The 24,172-nt window shown below is 33.4% G+C and overlaps 1 protein-coding gene across 5 annotated transcripts in view; it reads left to right on the plus strand.

Annotated features, from left to right (window-relative positions):
* Lrba (LPS responsive beige-like anchor protein) overlaps window positions 1–24,172 on the plus strand; it is a 701,372-nt gene that overhangs the window by 497,331 nt on the left and 179,869 nt on the right. For all 5 annotated transcript variants that reach the window (XM_071614622.1, XM_071614623.1, XM_071614624.1 and 2 more), the window contains 3 exons: window positions 4,141–4,258; window positions 6,349–6,451; window positions 17,721–17,836. In XM_071614622.1, coding sequence (XP_071470723.1) covers window positions 4,141–4,258; window positions 6,349–6,451; window positions 17,721–17,836 — 337 coding nt within the window. The remainder of the gene's footprint in view (window positions 1–4,140; window positions 4,259–6,348; window positions 6,452–17,720; window positions 17,837–24,172) is intronic.

A 24,172-nucleotide genomic window follows, 5' to 3' on the forward strand; every position in this document is an offset into this window, starting at 1 on the left:
GGTCATAACTGCAGAGCAATGGTAATGATACTGTTTCCATAGCAACTGATTCATCTGAGGGCTAGACCTCTGTCTAGGGTGTTGTCAGTATATGTAGAGTTTCAGTGAACAGAAAGTCCCAAAGAAGGGTCTGCTTCTACCTAATCCAGTTTTAATTGAACTCTGGAGACTTTGAAGTGAAGCCATAGACCTGGCCTATACTACTATTCCAATAAGAAATGAACCTCTTGCTTAGACTAGGCCTCAGCTGCTTTTCAGTACTGACACTTTTTCCTAATGAAATGTTATTATATCAATTTTAGGTAGTACATCTTTAGTTCAGATGTTCTTCAGTTCTCTTTTAAACCCTGTCTTGACCCCAATAGTAATATTATATATATTTTTTAAAATAGGTCAGTATTATACAAGTTTTAAATGTTTGATACCTTTGAGAGTTTTAAGTAATTTTGTGTTTCTCCTGTTTCTTTTTTTCTTTGACTTTGAAAATATCACTATGCCTTCTTATATTTAATTTTGGAAGCTCACCGTCATACAGTTGGTATGATACTACTCATTTCATATTTGGAAATACATGGAGCAATGCTGGATACTGTTTATGAATGTGACTGCTAGTTGTATTAAAACTTACTTGAGGAATAATGAACCTCAAAATAAAGATACTCATTGGCTGTGACAAAAGAGGAAAATGGGATCCGAAAGGGTTATGTATGGGAGGTTCTTTTTGAGTGGGGGGTACTGGGAAACTCAGGGGCACTTGACCACTGAGCCACATCCCCAGCCTATTTTGTATTTTATTTATAAACAGGGTCTCACTGAGTTGCTTAGCACCTTGCTTTTGCTGAGGCTGGCTTTGAACTCAGGATCCTCCTGACTTAGTCTCCAGAGCCGTTGGGATTACAGGTGTGCACTACCGCACCTGGTCAGTGTTGGAGTTTTGACACTCTCTGTTTTACTTTAATTATTTTTTAGAAAATAATGCAATAATATGGCAAAATGATAGGATTTTATAAGATTGAGTAGTGTGTGCATGGAGCATGTCATTTTTTGTAGATTTAAATATTTTTGACATTTGGTAACAAAACATTTTAAATGAGTATGACACTTGTATTTTAAAGTCAATCTTTGAATAATAATACAATTTAAAGGAATGGAATAGAAATTGAATTTTTGATTAATCAAAAAATGAGTTCAGTACATTAAAAGTACATTAAAAATATTTTTTGCTTTTTTATTGATTAAAAAAATGACAATGGAATGCATTACAATTCTTATTACACGTATACAGCAAAATTTTTTCATATCTCTGGTTGTATATAAAGTATGTTTTAGTAAGGCTAGTTCTGCTAATAAGTGGAAGACTATAGAATATAATTAAAATTTTATTTGACCAATTATGACTGTGCCGTGGTTGGCATCACTGTTATGAGCAACAGGTCTTATCATACAACTCTACTTACAAAAGGTAAAATCTTCACACCAGTGTGTAATATTCTTAGCATATCATAGAGTATAAAGGATCCTTCAATGTTTGTATTCTTTTGATTTTCCTCTTTCATCTTAACCCAAGTGCAGGAAAACAAATGTGTTTATTAAATTTCCAGTGAGTTAGGTTCTAGCTTAACAAATCTATAATACTTTAGAAATGTTATAGTGTTTTTTAATGGAAGCTCTGGGCTTTTGGATTAGAAAACCTGGGAGTAGGCTGGGCTCTGCTACTAAGTTGCCAAGGGTCTTTTCTGTTAAATATTTAACATGGGTGGGCCCCATTTTCCTTATGAATACAGTAACAGTTCATTGGTTTATAAGTGTTATTGAACATATATTAGCTTCTTTAAAGTATGATAAATCCAGAGTAGCAAACTCATATGTAGATGGAAACTAGGCAGATAATAATAAGTGATTGAATGCTCATTTCACATTAGTAATGAATGATGTAAAAACTATAACAAAACAGAGAAAGTGCTTGCCAGTTGTTACCATTTGGCACATCTAGGTTGGCCAGATACTCCAGTTTTTCCCAGGAATCCAGAAATCTGCATATTTATGTAAATAGCCATTTTCTCAGTTATTTTCATGGCTTGAAATTTTGTCAAAATATCATATGTGCCAGAGAAAATCAACTGAGAACAAATAAAGAACTTAAGTTACTATACTGTAATTCATTTAATTGTTCAAAATAACTACTTTTTACCACATTATTTTTGTTTTTTAAAAAATATTTTTAGTTGTAGATGGACACAATACCTTTATTTTTGTATGTGCTTCTGAGGATTGAACCAAGTGCCTCATACATGCTTGGCAAGTGCTCTGCCACTAAGCTACAGCCCCAGCCCAATGCCGTATATTTTTCAAGTCAGTGAACATAGAGTGCATTTACAGTTTTAGCTTAAAGATAATTTTAAAAAATTATTATTATTATTTTGACCATGCTGGGAACTGAATCCAGGGTTACAAAAGTGCTAAGCAGGTGCTCCACTACTGATCTACATCTCCAGCCTTCAAATTGAATTTACTCGTATTAGTGCAGAAGGGGCAAGACAAACAAACAAATGTTATAATTTCAGATAGTGATAAATGTAATGAAGAAAATTTGATAATTTGGGGGAGGGAGTAGAGTTTAGGTCCTTTGGCTTCTATGAAGATGTGACACCTGAGTAGATATCTAAATGTGAGAATGAGTTAACCATGTGGAGATTTGGGAGAAGATCATTGTAGGCAGAGGGTGAAATAAGAATTTTAAAAAAAAAATCTTGAGTAATACTAACATTTTTGTCTGCTGTCTGCATGTTCATTTCTCTTGATCTTCCTTACACAGGTACTTGTTGTATAACTGAGTAGTAGAAATTCTCTATTGCCAATTTCAAAATTTAGGGCATGATTAGTTGTTGCGTCCTTTGAAGTTTTCACTTTATTTATTAAAAAAAAAAAAAAACCCGTACTTTAGAGTTGAACCCATTTTTTAGCTCCTCTTGTTCCAATAATAGAATTGTTTCTCTAGAAAAATTGAAATACATACTGAAGTAAGGGTTTTTTTTTCTTTCAAAGAAACTGCATTTTATGTCAAAGAATGTAGATTCATTTGCAGTTAGGATTTGGAAAATGGAAATGAGAAAAGAAAAAGTCAGTTTGTGTAGAATAAAAGGTGGTTACTTTTAAGTGATATCTGAAATTAAGATTTTCATGAAATATTGATAGCAAATGCTCATTTTCAGTGTGGAGAAATGTTGAATCTGATTTCTTTTTAACACTTTCATAATTGAGCTTTTGAAATGATCTTTTTGAAAAATAAAACTTGAGTAACGAGGCAACAAAGTGGCTTAGGACTAAAGACAGGATTATTTTGAATTGGCAAAACATTTTAAGCAATTGTGTCTGTCACATGGAATGACAAGAATTGTAACAAGTCACTCTGACAACTACCTATTCCATAGGGAGATTATGCTGAGTTCATTTGTAGGTTTATACTTAGCTTTAGCTGATAAAATGATACTTAACCTCTTTTACAGTTAGTCTTTATGTTTTCTGAATGAGTTGCCTTAATATGACCTTAAAATGTGCGATTTAAAAAAAAAAATTATTTATTTTTTAATTGTAGTTGAACACAATATCTTTATTTTATTTATTTATTTTTATGTGGTGCTGAGAATCAAACCCAGGGCCTCACATATGCTAGGCGAGCGCTCTACCACTGAGCCCTAGTCCTAGCCTCAGCCCCAAAATGTGTGATTATTTTTTAAAGTTATGAAACTTATTTTTGAAAGTATGTAAAAAGTGACTATCCAATTTGTATATATGTGATTCAGAAGCATGTATGACATTCTTTGGAAGTTTTCTTTCTTTTTAAGGTTTTATTTGAAACTTTCCATGACTAAAAAATAAATAAATAATATAATATGCACTTCCTGAGAAGCAATAGATTATGTCATTGTTTTTAAAAGCCGAAATATATATTTATAACTATATGCTTTGTAGTGTTACTCTGCTTTTACATTTAAGCTTCTTTCATATAAGTTAAAACACATTTTCTTAGTTGAGTTCTTTGAAATTGTTTTTCTTAATAGTCTATTTTAATTGGGGGAAAGACGAAAAACAAAAAAGCTTCCTATTGTCACTCACTTGGGTTATGTTTTTCCTCACTAGATCCTGGCATATACTGAAGGGCTGCATGGAAAATGGCTGTTCACAGAGATACGATCCATCTTTTCTCGTCGTTATCTTTTGCAAAATACAGCCCTGGAGATCTTTATGGCTAACAGAGGTAATATGTTTCAGAAGTGTGTTGTTACAAAACTAAATTCCATTTCTCAGATTTCATTTTTGTACATATCATATTGTTTCCATTTAGATTGGATTTTGTAGTCTACCTAGTGCACTACTGACCTCATTTTTTTAATACCACATGGATCTTCCTGGGCTTTCTCCATCCTCTTGATCACTTACAGTATAATTTGAATTTCTTTTCCTTTGCTGGCTGTATCACAGACTGATGCAGGATTGTGTAAATATGGGACATATTTAACCATTTATTCAGTTGCAGAGTTTTGATATCTTCAGCATTACTTAGATGCTTAAACTCCTTCTGGTAGGTGGCTGCATTTGGGAGCAGGAAAAGATAATCAAATGACTCATACATTTATCTTATCTTCTGTCTAATGTATTGCTATTTTTAAAGGAACCATCAGAAAATTACCTTGAATTGTCATGGTTGCTTTGTATTACATCATTCTTGAAAGTTGAGCTAAAATTCTATTTGTGGGTTTACAGTGGAACTTGGTGAAATCCATTAAGACAAGAAGGGGGACAAGTTTAATTTGAAGGAAAAGCATCATTGGGTATTAGTAAAGGTATATAAGGGAAAATATATAAAATCTGGTGATTTATTATACATATACTTGGTATATATGTAGGTTGATGGTTTCTTTTTTGTTTTTGTTTTCTGTAATCTACAAGTTGTTACTTTAAAAATCTACACACAACAGTATACATTCCATACATACATCTTTTCTCTTGAAATCATATGTCTTTAGGGAATATTAATATCTTTAGGAAAAATGTTTTTCTCTTTCCTAGATGGCCTCCTCCCCACAAACACCTCTTTTCCCTAATGTAAACATTATTCATCTAAGGCAGATAATCAAGGGAATGTTTCACACTTTAGTTCAGTCTGTATTCTTGTTGTCCCAAAGGAGTTGAAGCCTTACAATATTTATTACTTGCTCATCCTCATTCATTTTCTTTCTTAAAATTTCTTATGCACTCTTACTTTTGTGTGAGTGCTTTCTCTTGCCGTTCTCTGCTGGCCTTGGTCATATGCCATAACCTATGATGGATTTTTCTTCATGTTTTACTCCTGGATTCAATACAGTAGTGAATATATAAGGAAAGCTTATTTAAATGGTACATGACATTACTAAATATTTTGTAGGTGCTTAGTGAATGATTGATGACTAGTTAGTAATGCCAGTGTTTAAAAACGCAACATATATTTTCTTTTTGGCCTGAAGTATTCTTTTCAGGACAGATGGAGAAGAAGGACCACTTTCTGTATGAGCACTGTGGTCTACATAGGGTTCTGATGTAATATTAACATAAAATTAAAATCTCAAGACTGATAACATTAATATCTTCTACAGTCTCCTGATTTTATGACTTTTTTCATGTTTAAAGTGGATAAGATACAAAAGGCTCTTGTAAACTTACATCTGGTATATTGAATATGTTTATATATTGATAGATGCTTCTTGATATTCCCAAACATGTATTAGAAGGCTCTTAAATTTGATATTAAGCATAGAGGAAAATTTTTCTTTAGGTCACAAATTGTTCTGAATTACATGAACTTATGAAACATCAACATATAAACATTGTAAAGAGAATTATTTTTAAGCTGTTCATTATTGGAAATAAATAAATAAATGATGATTTCATAGCTGTATGTGTAGCTTTTAGTGTTCTATGATTAACTATGTAAAATTGAATTTTAATAGTACTTTCTAGTAATTCATAGAAATAAATTTGACTCATCAAAATTCAATTTTGTAAATTAAAAATTATAGCTAGGTAATCTCATTTTCATATTACACAAATGTAACACCAGTTGTTACAACTCCTGATAGTATTTAGAGAAAGAACTGTTTTTGGTAAGAAATATCAGAAGTAAAATGAATATCCTTTCTGTAATATTAACTAAAACTTTATATGTAGTATAATAAAGAGGACATTGTGAGAATTGTGTTTAATAGAGAATTGTATTAAATGTAGTGTAACTATTCCATTAGATCAAGAAGTCAGTTTCCCCAAAAGGACATCAAATTGTGTTCTAATTTTTAAAAAAATTATTTGTCATAGTTGCTGTAATGTTCAACTTCCCAGACCCTGCAACAGTAAAGAAAGTGGTTAACTATCTACCTCGTGTTGGTATTGGAACCAGTTTTGGATTACCTCAAACCAGGTACTGTTTTATATAAGAAAATGTGGAAAATAATCTTCATTAGTATTCTCATTAACTATTAATACTCTTATTAAAATTAATCTGTATTAATATTCTTACTTATTTTGAAATGAATGTTTGTGTTATGTTTCATAGTAATTGATGATTATTAGGTATTAAGTTTTATCTCATATCTGTCAATTCAATTGTAATATATGAATGGTAGAGTGTATAGCACAGAGTCAGTACTCAGCAGATTATCACTAAATATAAAATTCACTAGACTTTCCCAGCACCATGATAAAGGCATATGCAAAATATACTTTTTATCTCTTAGATAGAAAATTTTAATTTTCATATTTTAAAGTTACTATGTTTTTAAATTTGTACCATGATATAAATATTGTGTATGTATGTGTGTTTATCTATTCTTTTTTAAAAATTTTTTTATTAGTTGCTCAAAACATTACAGTGATCTTGACATACATACATTTGATTCAAATGGGGTACGTAATCTTATTTTTCCACGTGTCAACAGATTACAGGATCACATTGGTTATACAGCCACGTTTATACATAGGGCCATACTAGTGTCTATTGTATTCTGCTACCCTCCCCCCTCCCCTAAAAAAAATTCTTTTTTTTTAACTCAAGTTAGAAAGGTTCATTTCTGCATTTGCCTTTGCCATTAAAAAAATGTATGTATTACATGTTCATTGTAATGGCTGAAATGAAAAAGGAAGAGAATACCAAGTGTTAGATTAGATCCCAGAAGCACAGACAACAAAAACTAAAATAGACAAATAGGATTATATCAAACTCAAAACCTTCTGCTCAATCAAGAAAACAATGAACAGAGTAAATAGACAACCTATGGATGAGGCAGAAAATATTTACGAACTATAAGTCTGGGCAAGGGTAATAGCCAATATGACATTCAAACAACTAAATAGTAACAGAACAAATAATCCAACTGAAAAACAAGCAAAGGATTTGAATGGATGTTTCTCGAAAGAAGATATACAAATGGCCAATGGGTATATGAAAAATCATTGACAATCACTTAATTATCAAGGCTATGCAGATTAAAACCACAGTGAGGTAGCACTTTAAACCTTTAGAATGCCTTCATCAAAAAGATGAAAGATAGCAAGAGCTGCAGAAGATGTGGATAAAAGGGAACTTTTGCATTCTGTGTAATTATAGATTTGTACAATCATTATGGAAAAAAGTATGGAGACTTCTCAAAAATGTTAAAAATCAAACTTTCATATGATTCAGCAGTCCTATTATGGGTATGATTCTAACAGGAATGAAAACAGTATATTGAAGATTTATCTGCACTCTCATGTTCATTGTAGCATTATTAACAATAGCTGAGATACAAATAAACCTAAATGACCATTAATGGCAACCCCAAAAAACACTTTAAATATGAAGACAAAATTAGGATAAAGGTAAAATTGGGAAAAAAAAGTATACCTTGTCACTGCTAAATTAAAACAAAAACAAACAAGAAGGTGGAATTATCATATAATTACTATATTAGTTTACTACATTTATCAATGTAAAGTACCACAACTGGTTGCTTAAACACTAGATATGTATCATCTCACAGTTCTAGAGGTTGCTTAAACTATAGATGTGTTTTGTCTCACAGGTCTGGACGCTCCAAGTCCAAAATCAAGTTGTTAGTAGTGTTGGTTGCTTCTAAGGGATGTGAGGGAAGGATCTGCTCCAGGTTCTCTCCTTGGCTTGTAACTAGCTGTCTTCTCCCTATGTCTTTTATATCATCTTCCCTTTGTCTGTCTCTATGGCCAGTTTTTCCTCTTATAAGGACATCAGTCATATTGGATTCGGGCCCACACTAATGAATTCTTTTTACCTTGATTATTTTTTTAAATCCTGTGTCTAAGAAGCTTACATTCAGAGATACTGGGGGTTAGACTTCAACATAGAAATTTTGGGGAAGATACAATTCAACCCATAACAATTACTAAACAAACATGACTTAAAAATTTTTTTTTAGTTGTCAATGGACCTTTATTTTTATTTATTTATATGTGGTTCTAAGAATTGAATCCAGTGCCTCATACATGCTAGGCAAATGCTGTACCATTGTGGTATGACCCCAGACCCAAAGACAACTTTAAAACAGGAATAGTATCAGAGAGAAGAATGACGTATCAATGACAAGAAAGCCAATTCACCAAGAAACAACCCTAAATTATATACATTGAATAGAGCCTCAATATTCATGAAACAAAACCAGGTAGAACTGGAATGAAATACAGACAACTTCTCCCTGTTTGGTTAGTCATTGAGGGAACAGGTAGACAAAAACATCAAGAACAGCGAAGACTAGAACAGTATCAGTCAACTTATCATGTTTAAACCATTGTACCCAACTGTACATATGCATTTCTTTTAAGCACACCTGGAATGTTAGTCAGGTTGACCATATTTTGAACCCTAGAACAAATCTCAGTAAGGTTAAAAGTATCGAAATCTCGGATCCCAATGGAATAAGCCAAAAATCAATTACAAAAAAACAAACAAACAAAAAAACAAACCAACCTTGAAAATCCCTGGATATTTAGAAATTAACACACTCTATATAAAGCAAGGGCCTACATATAAATTATAAGGGATATTAGAAAATATTTTGTACAAAGTGAAAATAACAATAGCCTGTAAAAATCTGAGCATAAAGGAGAACATGAAGGACCCTTTTGGGATCATGGGAATATTCCATTGTAACCGTTTTGGTATCACACAACTGTGTATGTATGGAAAACCCATTGCATTATTTATGCCTAAAAAGAATGAATTTCACAATTATATGTAATTACAGTGGACCAGTAAAAATAAGGGGAAAAGAATGAATTATGAGTTTACTCTATGTTAATTATTCTTTAATAAACCTAATTTTCAAAAATAGAAAAGGACATTCTGCTTTAAAGAGTAACAAATGTAGTTGAGTTAAGAACAAAAAGAAAGAAAATAAAAGGATGATCTGAAATGTTAATAAGGATATGTAGCTTAGGCACTCTAGAACCATGTAGGAGTGCAAATTAGTATAGACACTTTGAAAAACAATCTTCCAGTTTTCTTATAAAATTACATATATACATAGTGTATATTGTTCCAGTTCTCTTAGGTATTTATCAATGATAGTGAAGATACAGATATACATTCACTTTTTTAAAAAAATATTTTTTTAGTTTTTGATGAACCTTTATTTTAATTATTTGTATGTGGTGCTGAGAACTGAACCCAGAGCCTCACACATGCTAGGCAAATACTTTTCGACTGAGCTACAACCCCAGCCCCTACTTTCACTTTTAAGTAAATATTAATAGCAGTTTCATTCCAGTTCCACACTGGAAACATTTTTGATGTCCTTCAACTGTGAATGAATAAACAGTTTGTACATTCATAGAATGAGGTACTTACTACTCAGAAGTCAAATGAACTGACTACTAATCACATGCAGCAACACAAAGACATTGCTAAAGTGCTATGCTAAGCAAAGAGGTTAGGCAAAGAAGTTGTGAGCTTCATACATCAAACCACAGATTGTTTTTATTAGATGAAATTAGTGAAAAATGCAAAGCTCTTTGGTGACAGAAAGCAAATTGTTGTTTGCCAGAGGCCAGGACTTGGCAAAGGAATCTGAGGGGACTGTTGATAATGTGTCCTAATTGTGATAGTGGTTAACAAAATATGTATATTCACAACTGTTTAAGCCAGGCGTAGAGGTGCATGCCTGTAATCCCAGTGGCTCAGGAGGCTGAAGCAGGAGGATTGCGAGTTCAAACCCAGCCTTGGTAACTTAGCGAGGCCCTGTGTCTAAATAAAATATTAAAAAGGTCTGGGAATGTGGCTCAGTGGTTAAGTGCTTCTGGGTTCAATCGTTCCTGGTACCCAAAAAGAAAAATAAAAAAAACCTGATCAAATTCCAATTCTACACCAAGTTTGGTAAATGTAAATGTTACTCTATTAAATTGTATCACAGTCAAGATCATGGAATAATTAAGATCTCTAAACATTTAAAATATCTAAATTATAAAGTGGTTGTTCTATACTCATTTTAATATGTACTGTTAGTATGTTTGACTACTCAGATTAAAATTTCCTACCTTTTTAATATTACTGAGCATTAAAAGAGAATAAAATCATGGCATTTGCAGGTAAATGGATAGAGTTGGACAATATTATGCTAAGTGAAGTTAGCCAATCCCCAAAAAACAAAGGCCGAATGTTTTCTCTGATATGTGGATGCTGATCCATAATGGAGATGGAGAGCAGAATGGGAGGAATGGAGGAACTTTAGATGGGGCAAAGGGGAGGAAGGGGAAGGGAGGAGGCATGGGGGTAGGAAAGATGGTGGAATGAGATGAACATCATTACCCTAAATACAAGTATGAAGACACGAATGGTGTGACTCTACTGTGTGTACAACCAGAGACATGAAATATTGTGCTCTATATGTGTACTATGAATTCAAATGCTTCCTGCTGTCATGTATAATAAATTAGAGTAAATAAATAATTTTTAAAAAATTTCCTACCTTTTTGATAAAAAATGATTAGATTTTTGCTTTATTATATCATTAATATAATTTTTCTTTGTTGATATAAATATCAAATCTATATTTTAAGGACTATGTATATTAAAGCTTCTATCTCTAACCATTAATAAATCAGAATTCAAATATTTATTTTGTATGTGCATATGGATTTATTAATTAATATTGGTATTGTTCCAAGTAAACTACTAAGCATCTGAGAGAAATGTTAGCCAAAGCATTTCTTATGTTATATGGAGAGAGTATGGGAGTGTATATCTCTTCATTGTGTGTTGATCAATTAGCTATCTTTAAATAGCACCTTCACTAATTATTTCCTTTTGTAGTAGGTATTGATTCACCATCAGTACAATTTAGTTAACTAATTTAAGGACTGGGAAGAGTGAACACTGGGATTTTTTTCTATTGATTTAAATATATTAGCAGTGGAAACTTACAGTTTACTTTTAGATGCCTAATTTTATATTGATTCAAGCTTTTTATTACTGTTTATTTCAGAATCTAAAGCAATGTTTTATTGTAAATGAAGTTAAAGTAGTACACATAAACAGCAGTCAGGATGTTAGTAGAAACTGTGGTAAGTTTGGGGCTAAAAAACTTTTCAAGATGAATCACTCCCATGTCCCTTAGCAGTTAGACTTCAGTTCCTCACCAAGTCCTTCTCTCCATCTTCTTCCTGAGTATCTATTTGCATGACAGGGAAGCTGGCTTCCTACAGAGTAAGTGGATCAGGAGACATTGAGGAAGAAGCCCCAGTGTCTTTTTGTGACTTGCCATTGGTAGCACTCCATCATTATGCCACATTGCATTCATCACAGATGAGTCAGTAAATACATGCCAGGATCTAGGAGAGGGGAGTTATGCTCCAGCTCTTGTGGATGTATGTCAAAACTACATCAGGTCACAACTTTTATGTAAACAAAGTGACCTTCTGTGTTATAATCAATTATTGTTTTATAATGCTAGTAATGATTTTAATTAGATAATTTTATAATTTAATGAAGAATTTCAGGGTTAGAGTACAATTCAGTTGTAGAGTGCTTACTTAGCAAGTGCAAGACTCTGTTCAATCCTCAGCATGGCAAACATAAATAGTTGGGACAAGTGATAAGAAGTTTATGATCAGGGCATTGTAGTCGTGATTTGGGGACTGGAGATGGGTTGCATTGTATAGGTAGTCAAGAATATCTTCTTATGACTTTTACATTTTGATTTGAAGAAACAGAACCAGCTAACCTTTGAAAGTGTATGGTGTATGTGCAAAGGCCCTGAACAAAAAGAGCTTCCAGTGTTCTAAGAAATATTAGAAAGCAAGTATCAGTGGAATTTAGTAATTTAGGGCATTCAATTTATGGGATTTGGAGATAGATTTAAGAGTGATTAAGAGAGGGAGATGTTCAATATATCTACTCAAGTCTCAGCTTGAGCTGCTTAGTGGCACTTACTGAGACTAGGAACACTGGAGAAGCAGTGTTTGTGTATATACCTTTCTATCCTTATATCAAGGTTGGTGGGGAGGATGTGAATGGACAAAAATTGGGTTTAGTTTTAGATGTTTTAAAACTGAAACCCAGGAAAGATGTCCAGTTTGAAATATTGTGTAAGATATAAGAAAGTATATCTGGAGCTCACAAGAAAGGTATATTTATTGGAACACAGTACCATATATAATGAAATTTAAAGCCATAAGAGGGAATGAGTTCATCTGGGGAGAGATTGTAGGATGGCAAGAGGAACTAGAGGTGCAGCTGAAGGAAATTCTGCATTGGTTTCAAAACCTGACATAAAGCCACTGAGAGAAGATGGTCTTTTGCAAAGATCAAATAAAGGAAATAGAACATCTCCCTCCTCCGTCTTCAAAATAAACAAATAAGAATAAGATGGCTCAACACATAGGAGATCTGGACAATATGATGCTAAGGATGATAGATAGTATTTAAAAATGAAAAGGTCTGATGAGAAAAGACACAGATGGAAAAATGTTCCTTGCATTTAGCAGCAGCAGGTTTTGACTGCCAGATGGTTGTATGTTGTGAATTTGGCCCACAGTATCAACAAGGTGTCCTTGGCAAGCAGGTCCCTGTATTTTGTTGGAATTTATGAACTGCCCCCTCTTGTTTAGGTGTGATAACCCCTGCAGTCAGGGACATGAAGACAAAGCTTCTTACTTGTGGACCAATAGGAGATGAGACAGTAGAGACAATGTGCTAAATTCTTACCCACCCCTGACACTAATGGCAAAGAATTAGTCCTACTGTGACTTTTCTACCTACCTTTGGCTCTTCTGGAGGATTCTGACACTTCACGACCACTTGCAGTATGTGCATGTCAGTACTAGTTTTAAGCCATAACAACAAATGCGTTGAGTTAGCTCTGTCTCCACTCACAGCATCATTTTAGTTTCCCTACTTTCATGGTCATCTTTTTTGCTCAATTCTATCACTTGAATTCAGGCTCCACCTCCCCTTTCCATGTAGGAGCAATAACCAAGAAGTTTAATACATGTTTGTAAGGGGTTGTACCAGCTACCAGGAGATCATATTCTGTTACAGCCAGAAGCTTAGAGAAGTGCAGGAGAGGAAGGCATATGAGGCTGCATGGCCAGAATGGTGGGAAGGCTTATATCTTCTTTGATTTTTCTTTCCAGGGTCTGAGCCACTTTCTCTCTCTTTCTCTACATCCCAGAATCAAGAGAGCACATAGATCTGAGGCTTATTCTTTTGCCCCACAACTGCAGCCACTGCATGCATGTGCCATGCAGTACTGCATGCTTTGGCCAGTCCTGTGCCTAGCTACCCCTTGAAGTAGTATTTTAGACAATTGTAGCTTTAAATACCTCCACCTGAGAAACAAATGCCTCACATCAGTAGCCTCCTAAGCTTTGATCTTTAGAAAATAGAAGCAAGCTCAATACACAGCAAGAAAGAAAAGATCATAGCAGAAATCAGTGAAACAAGTAAAAACAATAAAGAAGCTGATGACACTAAAGTAGATTCTTGAAAAACATTGGTAAATTGACAGACTTTAGGCAACCATGGAAACATAAAGAGAAGGGACATAAATTACCAAAACCATAAATGAAAAACAAATGATCATAAATGTAAAGGTTAATTTACACATTACTACTGATGATATAGGATTTAGAAGGGTTAGGAAGGAACACCGTGAATAACTTCATGCCATTAAATTAGACAACCTGGAATATATGGGCATATACCTAGAAAATAGAATGACCAAACTGACTCAGGAAGAAATTGAAATCTGAATAGGTAAGCTTTTAAAAATCTTCCCATAAAGGGACTGGGGTTTTAGCTCAGTGGTTGAGCACTTGCGTGAGGCACTAGGTTTCGTCCTCAGCACCACATAAAAATAAATAAATAAAACAAAGATATTGTATCCATCTACAACTAAAAAAAATTTGATAAAGAAAAGCCTAAGCCCAAATAACTTTACTATCATATTTTTTAAGTAGATCCTTTACAAACCTTCATAATCCTTCATATACTCAGTAAGCTACAGGAAAACATGCCTCCTAACTCATTCTGTAAGGCCAGTGTCACTCCAATAACAATACTAAAGGCAGAGCAAGAAAACAGGAAAAAAGTATAATACAGTATTGCTCACTAATATAGATACAAACATCCTTTACAAAATTTAACTAACCAAATTCAGCAACATATAAAGAGGAGTATAAAAAGACCATTTGGATTTTATCACTGGAAGACACATTGGTTTAAGTTTGAGAATCAATATATGTTGTGCACCAACTTAATAGAATAAAGGACAGAAATCACATGGTCATCTCAACAGACAAAAGAAACAGCACTTGACAAAATCTAACAAACATCCATGATTAAAACTTTTAACTCAATAGAAAATAGAAGGAAATTCCCCAAAATTGATAAAAATCATCTACCAAAAAGCTTCATAGCATACATACTCATATTCTCCCTATTTTATTGAAATTGAGAAGCTGAAATTCAATGTGTCCTGAATAGCCAAAAATAATTTTTATAAAGAAGAAGAAAGTTTAGAGGACACTACCTAATTTCAAGACTTATTGTTTAATTCTTTTTATATGTGCATGACAGTATTTTGACATACTATACATACATTTTGATAAATGTAGCTAAAGCCACAGAAGTTAGGACATGGTGTTTTTACAAGGATAGATATATAAATCAATAGAATAGAGTTGAAAATGAAGAAATCAACCTTTACATATATGGTCAGTTGTTTTTCAGCAAATGTGTCAATACAGTGAAGAACAGATAGTCTTTCAAAAAGTAATGCTGAGGCAACTAGACATTCAACACACAAACAACTTAGGTGTTGCTGGGCAAATGGTGCATGCCTTTAATTCCAACTATATGGGAGGCTGAAGCAGGAGAAGTGCAGGGACCTGGCCAGCCTTCTGCGTACCTTAGCAAGATCCTGTCTCAGAATAAAAAATGCAGTAGACTGGGGGTTTAGCTCAGTGGTGGAATTCTTGCCTAGCATGTGTGTGGCCCTGGGTCTAATTTCTAGTATTGCAAAACAAAACAAAAAATAACTTGGATGCTTACCACATACTACTCATAAAAGTTAACTCAAACTATGTTATAGGCTATATACGTAAGAGCTGAAACTGTAAAATATGTGCAAGAAAACATGGGAGAAAAATTTTTGATGTTGAAACAGGCAAACCATCCTTGGATACCATACCAATAGCATGATCCATAAAAAAAAAAAATAGATGAAGAGATGAACTTAATCAAAATCCAAAATATATCACAAAGTAAATGAAAATATTTTATGTCATATATCTGACAAACCACTTTGTATTATGTATGTATATATATTGCCAATATGATATATATATAGATAGATATGTAAAAGTAGACTTCTGGGAATTAGCTTATGTTATTATGGAGATCAACGAGTCCTGTGATATGCCGTCTTCAAGCTGTAGACTCAGGAAAGCCCCTGGTGTAATTCAGGTACTTGGAAAACCAGGGCAGCTGATGGTCAATTCACAGGCCAAAAAGCCCAGGAATTGGGCTGTTGCAGGATTGAGGATAGAGAACCCGGAGCTCCTCTGTCCAAAGGCTGGAGAAGAAAAACCTGTGTTCCAGGTCAAGAACAGAAGAGAATTCACCCTTCCTCCTTTTTTTGTTGTTCAGTGCTAGATTATCTGATGTCTACTTACTTTGGGGACTATCTGCTTTACTCTGCCTGTCCATTCAAATGCTGATCTCTCTGGCAGTGTTCTCATAGACATATTTAGAAATTATTTTTCCCCAGCTCTCTTTGATATACCTTAACCTGGTCAGGTTGACGCATAAAATTAACCATCACCGTTTTATATCCAGAATGTATAAAGAACTCTTACATCTTAATAATAAAACACAGGCAACCCAATTAATGGAGGAAAATATTTGAAAAATCGTTTCATTGAAGATTGTAGAACTTACTGAAACCACATGAGAAGATGCACAATGATGGACATTTAAACTACCATAAGATAATGAACCCTATTATGTATAACTTTACATTCTGCAAAAATTTTAAATAATAATAAAAATAAACTACAACAAGATGCCATTTCATACTCACTTCAGTGCAATAATAAAAACACAATACAAAACAAGCATTGCAAGGATGTGGAAATTGGTTCATACAATGGAATGTTCAACCACTTTGGAAAACAATTTGGCAGTTACAAAAAAGAAGTTGAAGATAAACTTGACAAATAAAAAGTTCTGCTCCTAAGAATCTACCCCAAAGAAATGAAAACATCTATTCATATCTTCATAGTAACATCATTTACAGGGCCAGGGTTGTGGTTCAGTGGTAGAGCACTTGCCTAGCATCCGTGAGGAACTGAGTTTGATCCTCAGCACAACATAAAAATAAAGTATATTGTTGTAATAACTGTACAACTCTAGAAATTTTCTTTTTAAATAAACATTGACTTGTAAGGTATGTAAATTAATCTCAATAAATCTTTTAAGGAAATAGTTATTTGTCCTTTGTGAAGGAAGACTAATGACAATATACATAGGTCTGAAACTCTGGATGTTATAAAAATCCTGCCACCTGTTTCCCATTATTTTCAGTATTGATCAGTTATATCCATTAGGATTTACTTTTTATTAACTTGGCTTTCTAATAAGCTATATAAGAAAATCTCAGTAGTTTCTCCTGCCTCTGTCCCTTCGTATAAATAGAAGAATGAATAGTTTAGAATACTCTATTTCTTCTTGTTACAAACGTTATGCAAGTGTATTATTTAAATTTGTAATATACAAATGTGTTATCTTTAAGAAGTGACTATTAAAATTGATGGACTTGTGAATATAATTTTGTGTGCATTTTGTAGTTACTATGATTCCTTCTCTTTATATGAGTTAGCTAGTTAATTATTAGCCATTCTCTTATTAATCAACCTTCATGGAACCTGGATATTATAATGACATTGCAGTGACAGCTTACCTGAATGACTAGAACATGTATAATAGACCTGTGCCTACTCCATATCACTATTAACCATTAATAGTAGATAGAAATATCTCTACTATTTATTAGTTTAACATGATTGGAACTTTTTAGTATTATATATTTCATTGGGAATGAATAAGCACAGATAATTCATGATTTAGTATTGTAATATAATTAATCTTAAGTTTAGGTTCTTACACTGAATTCTTTTTTTTGCAGGCGTATTTCATTAGCAAGTCCACGTCAGCTTTTTAAAGCTTCTAATATGACCCAGCGATGGCAACACCGAGAGATTTCAAATTTTGAGTACTTGATGTTTCTCAACACAATAGCAGGTAATCTAAGTCCACACACTGAGTGACTTCAAATAATGAGTTATTTATTATGAAATGGTTAGATTATTTTGGGTAGTTTATTTTTGCTACTATTATTACTGTTAGAACACCTCGTAAATATGTTGCTAACAGTTTCCAGTTTTGTATATGAACAGTTGGCTACTTGGGAGAAATTAAAAGTGAATATAAAAGGTTTTTGCCAAAAAGGAGAAAAGAAGAATTTATGACTCTTTAATATAGAAAGAATGGGCTCATTGTGCAATGGTAGAATTGAAGAACAATATAAAAATTTTAAGAACCTATTAACCCATTAAGTTCCAAGTTGTCAGTTCTGAAAATATTTCAACAAAATTGACATAGACATATTAAAATAGGTTAGAAATTCTAATACAGAGTTTGCATTATATTTTTATTTTATTAATTAATATTAACTAATATATTAAAATGTTTTTCTACAATCATCTGGTATATAATTATATTTTATATTATATGCTATATTTAAGTATTTGTAGGTATCCTATATCTGAAACAATGGGATAAAATGGGTTAATAACTTAGTTAGAAATGTGTTACATGATGAAACAATGAATTGCAATATAGAAAAAATAAAACTGAGTAAAATATTAACCAAAGGAATATTCATATTGTGACCCACATATGAAAATATGAAGACCAAATGACCCTATCTAATCATGAAATACCATAGAAAATCACCCACCAACACTATTTCATTGAAATTGAATAAGGAATAGAAATGTGCCATTAATTTTCATTTGTGACAACTAGAATTAAGAAAATGGAATGTATTTGTGAAACATTCAAGATTCATTTCAGCAGACTGACTTGGTTTGTATTTGAGGCACAAAGGACATACAGGGAGAACATGACATGTCATTTAGTCTCAGAGAAATGATTTGAAGCACAAATGTGAGTATAGAGTGAGTGTCCCTTATCCAAAATGCTTAGGACCAGAAGTATTTCAGATTTGGATGTTGGTTTGAATTTGGGAATATGACTTTACTAGTTAAGCATCCCTAATTCCAAAAATGCAAAATCCAAAATGTTCTGTAATCTGAAACTGTGTCCTCAAAAAGTTTCAGAATTTAGATTTTCAGATTAGCAATGCTCAACCTTTATTACGTGAATCTAGATAAAGGGGGTATAGATTTAATAAAATAAACAAAAAGCCTATAGGGCTTAAAATATCACAGAGAGACGGAAATTATATTCACTCAGTTTGGGGAATAAGGAAGAAATAAGGAAAACTTTCAGTGGTTGTGCAAGAATGGATATTATTTTTGTTAGCAGAGGAGGGAATTGCAAGTTAGAAGTCATTTCTTGGAAGTCTGAAAGCATAAAATAGAATAGAATGATGGGAAAATATCAAGTATATCTGGAGAACAATAGCATAGTTTGTTTATCTGCTGATGTGTGTGCAATCTGTATATTCCTATAGACGTCGAGAAGAAAGAATGTTAGCAGCTTGAGGAAATAGTAGTCAGTTCATTGGGAAATTTTTGAAAGTTTTAAAGTACATAAGCAATATTATAACGGTACAAAAAAATTACTTGGAAGGTGTATGTAAGATAAATTGGAGTTAAAAGGGACTAGGCAGACATTCAAGTTGGAGAGCAATTACATATAAAGGTATAAGAGCTGGTGTTAGAGAGGTATCAGTGGACATTGAAAGGAAAGATCAATATCATAAGAGTTTGCGAGGCACCAAGCATTCAATATGCAGCTGACTGAATGTAGGGGTAAATGGGAAGAAAGTGTCAGGAAAATCTTCCTGGCTCTGGGTCTCAACCATTGGGAAAATGATAGTGCCATTAGCAGAAATTCATAGAAGGACAATGGTTGTGCTGCTCTGGCTAAACAGCCAAGTTAAGTATCAAAAAAGAGAGTTTGGGGTCATGTAGGCCCAAGAAGAGATAGGACATTGGATTTCATCTGCATAGATGAGATCATATAGGTAGATAATACAGAAAATATTCAGGTAAGTTCAGGGAAATATTGTGTCTGAGAGGAAAAAAAAATAAGGGAAGTTAGTAAGGAGAGAAAATAATGAGCGGTCCTGAAGACTGTATATAGTAGGAAGAGAACTGAGGTAAATCAAATGTTTTGAGAGGCAAGCGAGAGTGAAGAAGGCATTTGTCACCTATGTCAGGTGTTATGGGAAGGTAGGGGAAAATTAAGAATGAATATAGAATAGACTTTTGTGTTTGGCATTTGGGGAATTACTGATTACTTCATGGGGATTCATTATTAAAGCAAGCAAAGCAAATTGTTGGTGAGGAACTGTATGGTTGGGGGTTAAATGGGAACTTGGGTGTAGATTAGAGTATTCTTAAATGTGATAGGACAGAAAAGATAGGTTAAGGCAGAGAAGAGAAACCAACAAAGATGGAGAGGGAGAAAGGATAATAATTCAGGTTCTGAGGGACAAGAGCTCAGGTAAAGGAAACTCTTAGCAAAGAAGAAAGATCCTGCTAGAGAAGTGGGGACAAGAAAAGGGAGTATTGTGAAGAATCAGAAGTTGAGGGGTTCACATTGACAAGTCTTAATTTTTCAAAAGAGACTCATCTTGTTGGGTTAAGCAATGAAGAAAGTCTGAACAGTTATGTTGATGTTGGTTGGGATTATATAACTAGTTATTAAATGGATTTTTCCCCATATTTTTTTTTGGTACATTACAGTTGAACATAATGATGGAATTTGTTGTAACATATTTGTACATGCACACAAATAACAATATAATTTGGCCAGTATCACTCCCCCCATCCCGAACCTCCTACTCTTTGGACCCTTTTCTCTACTGATATCCCTATGATTTTCATGAGATCCCTGTTACCTACCTTTCTTATCCTTTTTTCTCTCTAGCTTCTACATGTGAGAAAACATATGACCCTTGATCTTCTGAGTTTGGCTTATTTAGCTTAACACCATGGCCTCGATTTCCATCTATCTCCCTGCAAATGATATACTTTCATTTTTCTTTATGGCTGAATAAAATTTCATTGTGTATATATATCACATTTTCTTGAACCATCCATTGTCGTCCATTGATCGACACCTAAGCTAGTTCCATAGTTTGACTCTTGTGAATTGTGCTACTATAAACATGTGTATGCATGTATTGCTATAGTATGATGACTTTAATTCTTTAGGGTGAATACCAAGGAGTGGTATTACATGGGTGGCTCCTTGCCTAGTTTTTTGATGAATCTCCACACTGATTTCCATAGTGGTTGTACTAATTTACAATCCCATCAACAATGTAAAAGTGTTTCTTTTCTCCTCATTCTCTCCAGAATTTTTAATTATTTGGATTATTCTTTTTCTTTTTTTTTTTTTTTTTTTTGTGGTACTGGTAATGGAACCCAGGGCCATGTGCATGCTAGGCAAATACTGTATCACTGAGACCTATTATTTGTATTCTTTTTTTAATTAGTTTTTTTATATATGATAGCAGAATGCATTACAATTCTTATTACACATATAGAGCACAATTTTTCATATCTCTGGTTGTATATAAAGTATATTCACACCAATTTGTGTCTTCATACATGTACTTTGGATAATAATGTCCATCACATTCCATCATCATTTCTAACCCCATGCCTCCTCCCTTCCCCTCACCCCTCTGCCCTGTCTAGAGTTCGTCTATTTCTCCCACGTTCCCCCTCCCTACCCCACTATGAATCAGTCTCCTTATATCAGAAAAAACATTTGGCATTTGGTTTTTTGGGATTGGCTAACTTCACTTAGCATTATCTACTCTAACTCCATCCATTTACCTGCAAATGCTATGATTTTATTTTCTTTAATTGCTGAGTAGTATTCCATTGTGTATATATGCCACATTTATTTTATCCTTTCATCTATTGAAGGGCATCTAGGTTGGTTCCACAGTTTAGCTATTGTGAATTGTGCTGCTATAAACATTGATGTGGCTGTATCCCTGTAGTATGCTGTTTTTAAGTCCTTTGGGTGTAGTCCGAGGAGACGGATAGCTGGGTCAAATGGTGGTTCCATTCCAAATTTTCCAAGAAATCTCCATACTACTTTCGTTGGCTGCACCAATTTGCAGTCCCACCAGCAGTGTATGGGTGTACCTTTTCCCCCAAATCCTCACCAATACTTACTGTTGTTTGTCTTTATAATAGATATGAATAGACTGGAGTGAGATGAAATCTTAGAGTACTTTTGATTTGCATTTCCCTAATTGCTAGCAATATTGAACATTTTTTCGTATATTTGCTGATTGATTGTATATCCTCTTCTGAGAAGTTCCTTGGCCCATTTATTGATTGGGTTATTTATTTATTTATTTTTCGGTGCTTAGCTTTTTGAGTTCTTTACCCTAGAGATTATTGCTCTATCTGAATTGCTTTGGTATGAGGGGTAAAGATTTGCTCCCAAGATGTAGGGTCTTTATTCACATCACAGATGGTTTCTTTTGCTGAGAAGAAACTTTTTAGTTTGAATTCATCCCATTTATTGATTCTTGATTTTAATTCTTGTGCCAACGGAGTCTTATTAAGGAAGTTGGGGCCTAATCCCACATGCTAGAGATTACGGCCTACTTTTTCTTCTATTAGAGGCAGGGTGTCTGGTTATTTGTATTCTTAATGACTACTATTCTGATTGGTGTGACATGAAATCTCAGTGTAGTTTTGAATTGTATTTCCCTAATTGCTAGTGATGTTGAACATTTTTTCATTTGTTTGTTGACCATCTATATTTATTTTTTTGAGAAGTATCTGTTTAATTCATTTGCCCTTTTATTAGCTGAGTTATTTGTTTCTTGGTGTTAAGATTTTTGAGTTCTTTATATATTCTATATATTAATGCTCTGTCAGAAGAGTAGCTAGGAAACATTTTTTTTCTCATTATTTAGGTTCTCTCTTCACATTCCAAGTTGTTTCTGTGCTGCACAGAAGCTTTTTTGATTTGATGCTATCCCATTTATTAATTCTTGGCATTATTTCCTGAACTTTAGGGGTTCTATTGAGAAAGTTGTTGCCTTGCCTGTTTGTTGGAGTTTTCACCCTACATTTTCTTCTAGGAGTTGCATAGTTTCTAGTCTATTTTCTACATCTTTGATCCATTTTGAATTGGTTTTTGTGCAGGGTGAGAGATAAGGGTGTAGTTTCATTCTTCTGTATATTGATAACCAGTTTTCCCTTCACCAGTTTTCCTAGTACTTGTTTAAAAGTTTCCCTTTTCTTCACTATATATTTTGGGCACCTTTGTCAAGGGTCAGAAGACTGTATCTTTGTGAGTTTGTCTCTGTGTCTTCTATTCTGTACCATTGGTCTATGTGTCTGTTTTTATGCCAATACTGTGTCATTTTTGTTACTATAGCTCTGTAGTATCATTTGTAGTCAGGCATTGTGATGCCTCCAGCATTGCTTTTTTGGCCTAGAATTGCTTTGGTTATTCTAGGTCTCTTATTCTTCTGAATGAATTTTAGGACTGTTTTTCTAGTTTTGTGAAGATTGTCATTGGTATTTTGATGGGGATTGCATTGAATTTTTATATTGCTTTTGATAGTATGGTCAAAACATCAATTCTGCCTGTCCATGAACATGGAATACCTTTCCATCTTCTGAGGTCTGCTTCAGTTTCTTTCTTCCATGTTCTATAGTTTTCACTGTAGAGGTCTTTCACTCCTTGGTAAGATTTATTCCTAGGCATTTTATTTTATATTTTGAGGATATTGTGAATGGAATTGTTTTTCTGATTTCTTTCTTGCAGATTCATTGTTGATGTATAGGAAAACTATATATTTTTTATATCTATTTCATAACCTATAACTTTACTAAATTTGTTTATTAGCTCTAGCAGTCTTTTGGTGTAAAAAGACTGCTAGAGCTAATAAACAAATTTAGTTTTTGGATCTTCTAACTATATGACCATATCATCTGCAAACAATCATAATTTGATTTCTTCCACTCCTCTTTTCTCCCTTTTATTTCTTCTCTTGCTTAATTGCTCTGGCTAGAATTTCTAGCACTGTATTAAATAGGAATAGTGAAAGTGGATAGCCTTACTTTGTTCCGGATTTTAAAGAAAATCTTTCAGTTTTTCCCTATTGACTATGAGCTTGGCTTTGGGTTTTTCACATTTAGCCCTAAAGGGATTTTAAGTAGTAAAATGAGACTAGAAACATAACAAGTTTAATGTGCATATTTGCATGAAGTAAATCACTTAACCCAACTTAATTGAATGCATAGTAATGATTGTAAAGCATTTATTTCATGAAATAGTCCCTTTTCTCAAATAACTTTCATTTACTGTGTCTTTAAAATATATTCTCTGTATATTCTTTTT

Source organism: Marmota flaviventris, chromosome 7, assembly GCF_047511675.1.
Source record: "Marmota flaviventris isolate mMarFla1 chromosome 7, mMarFla1.hap1, whole genome shotgun sequence".
Classification (NCBI taxonomy): domain Eukaryota; kingdom Metazoa; phylum Chordata; class Mammalia; order Rodentia; family Sciuridae; genus Marmota; species Marmota flaviventris.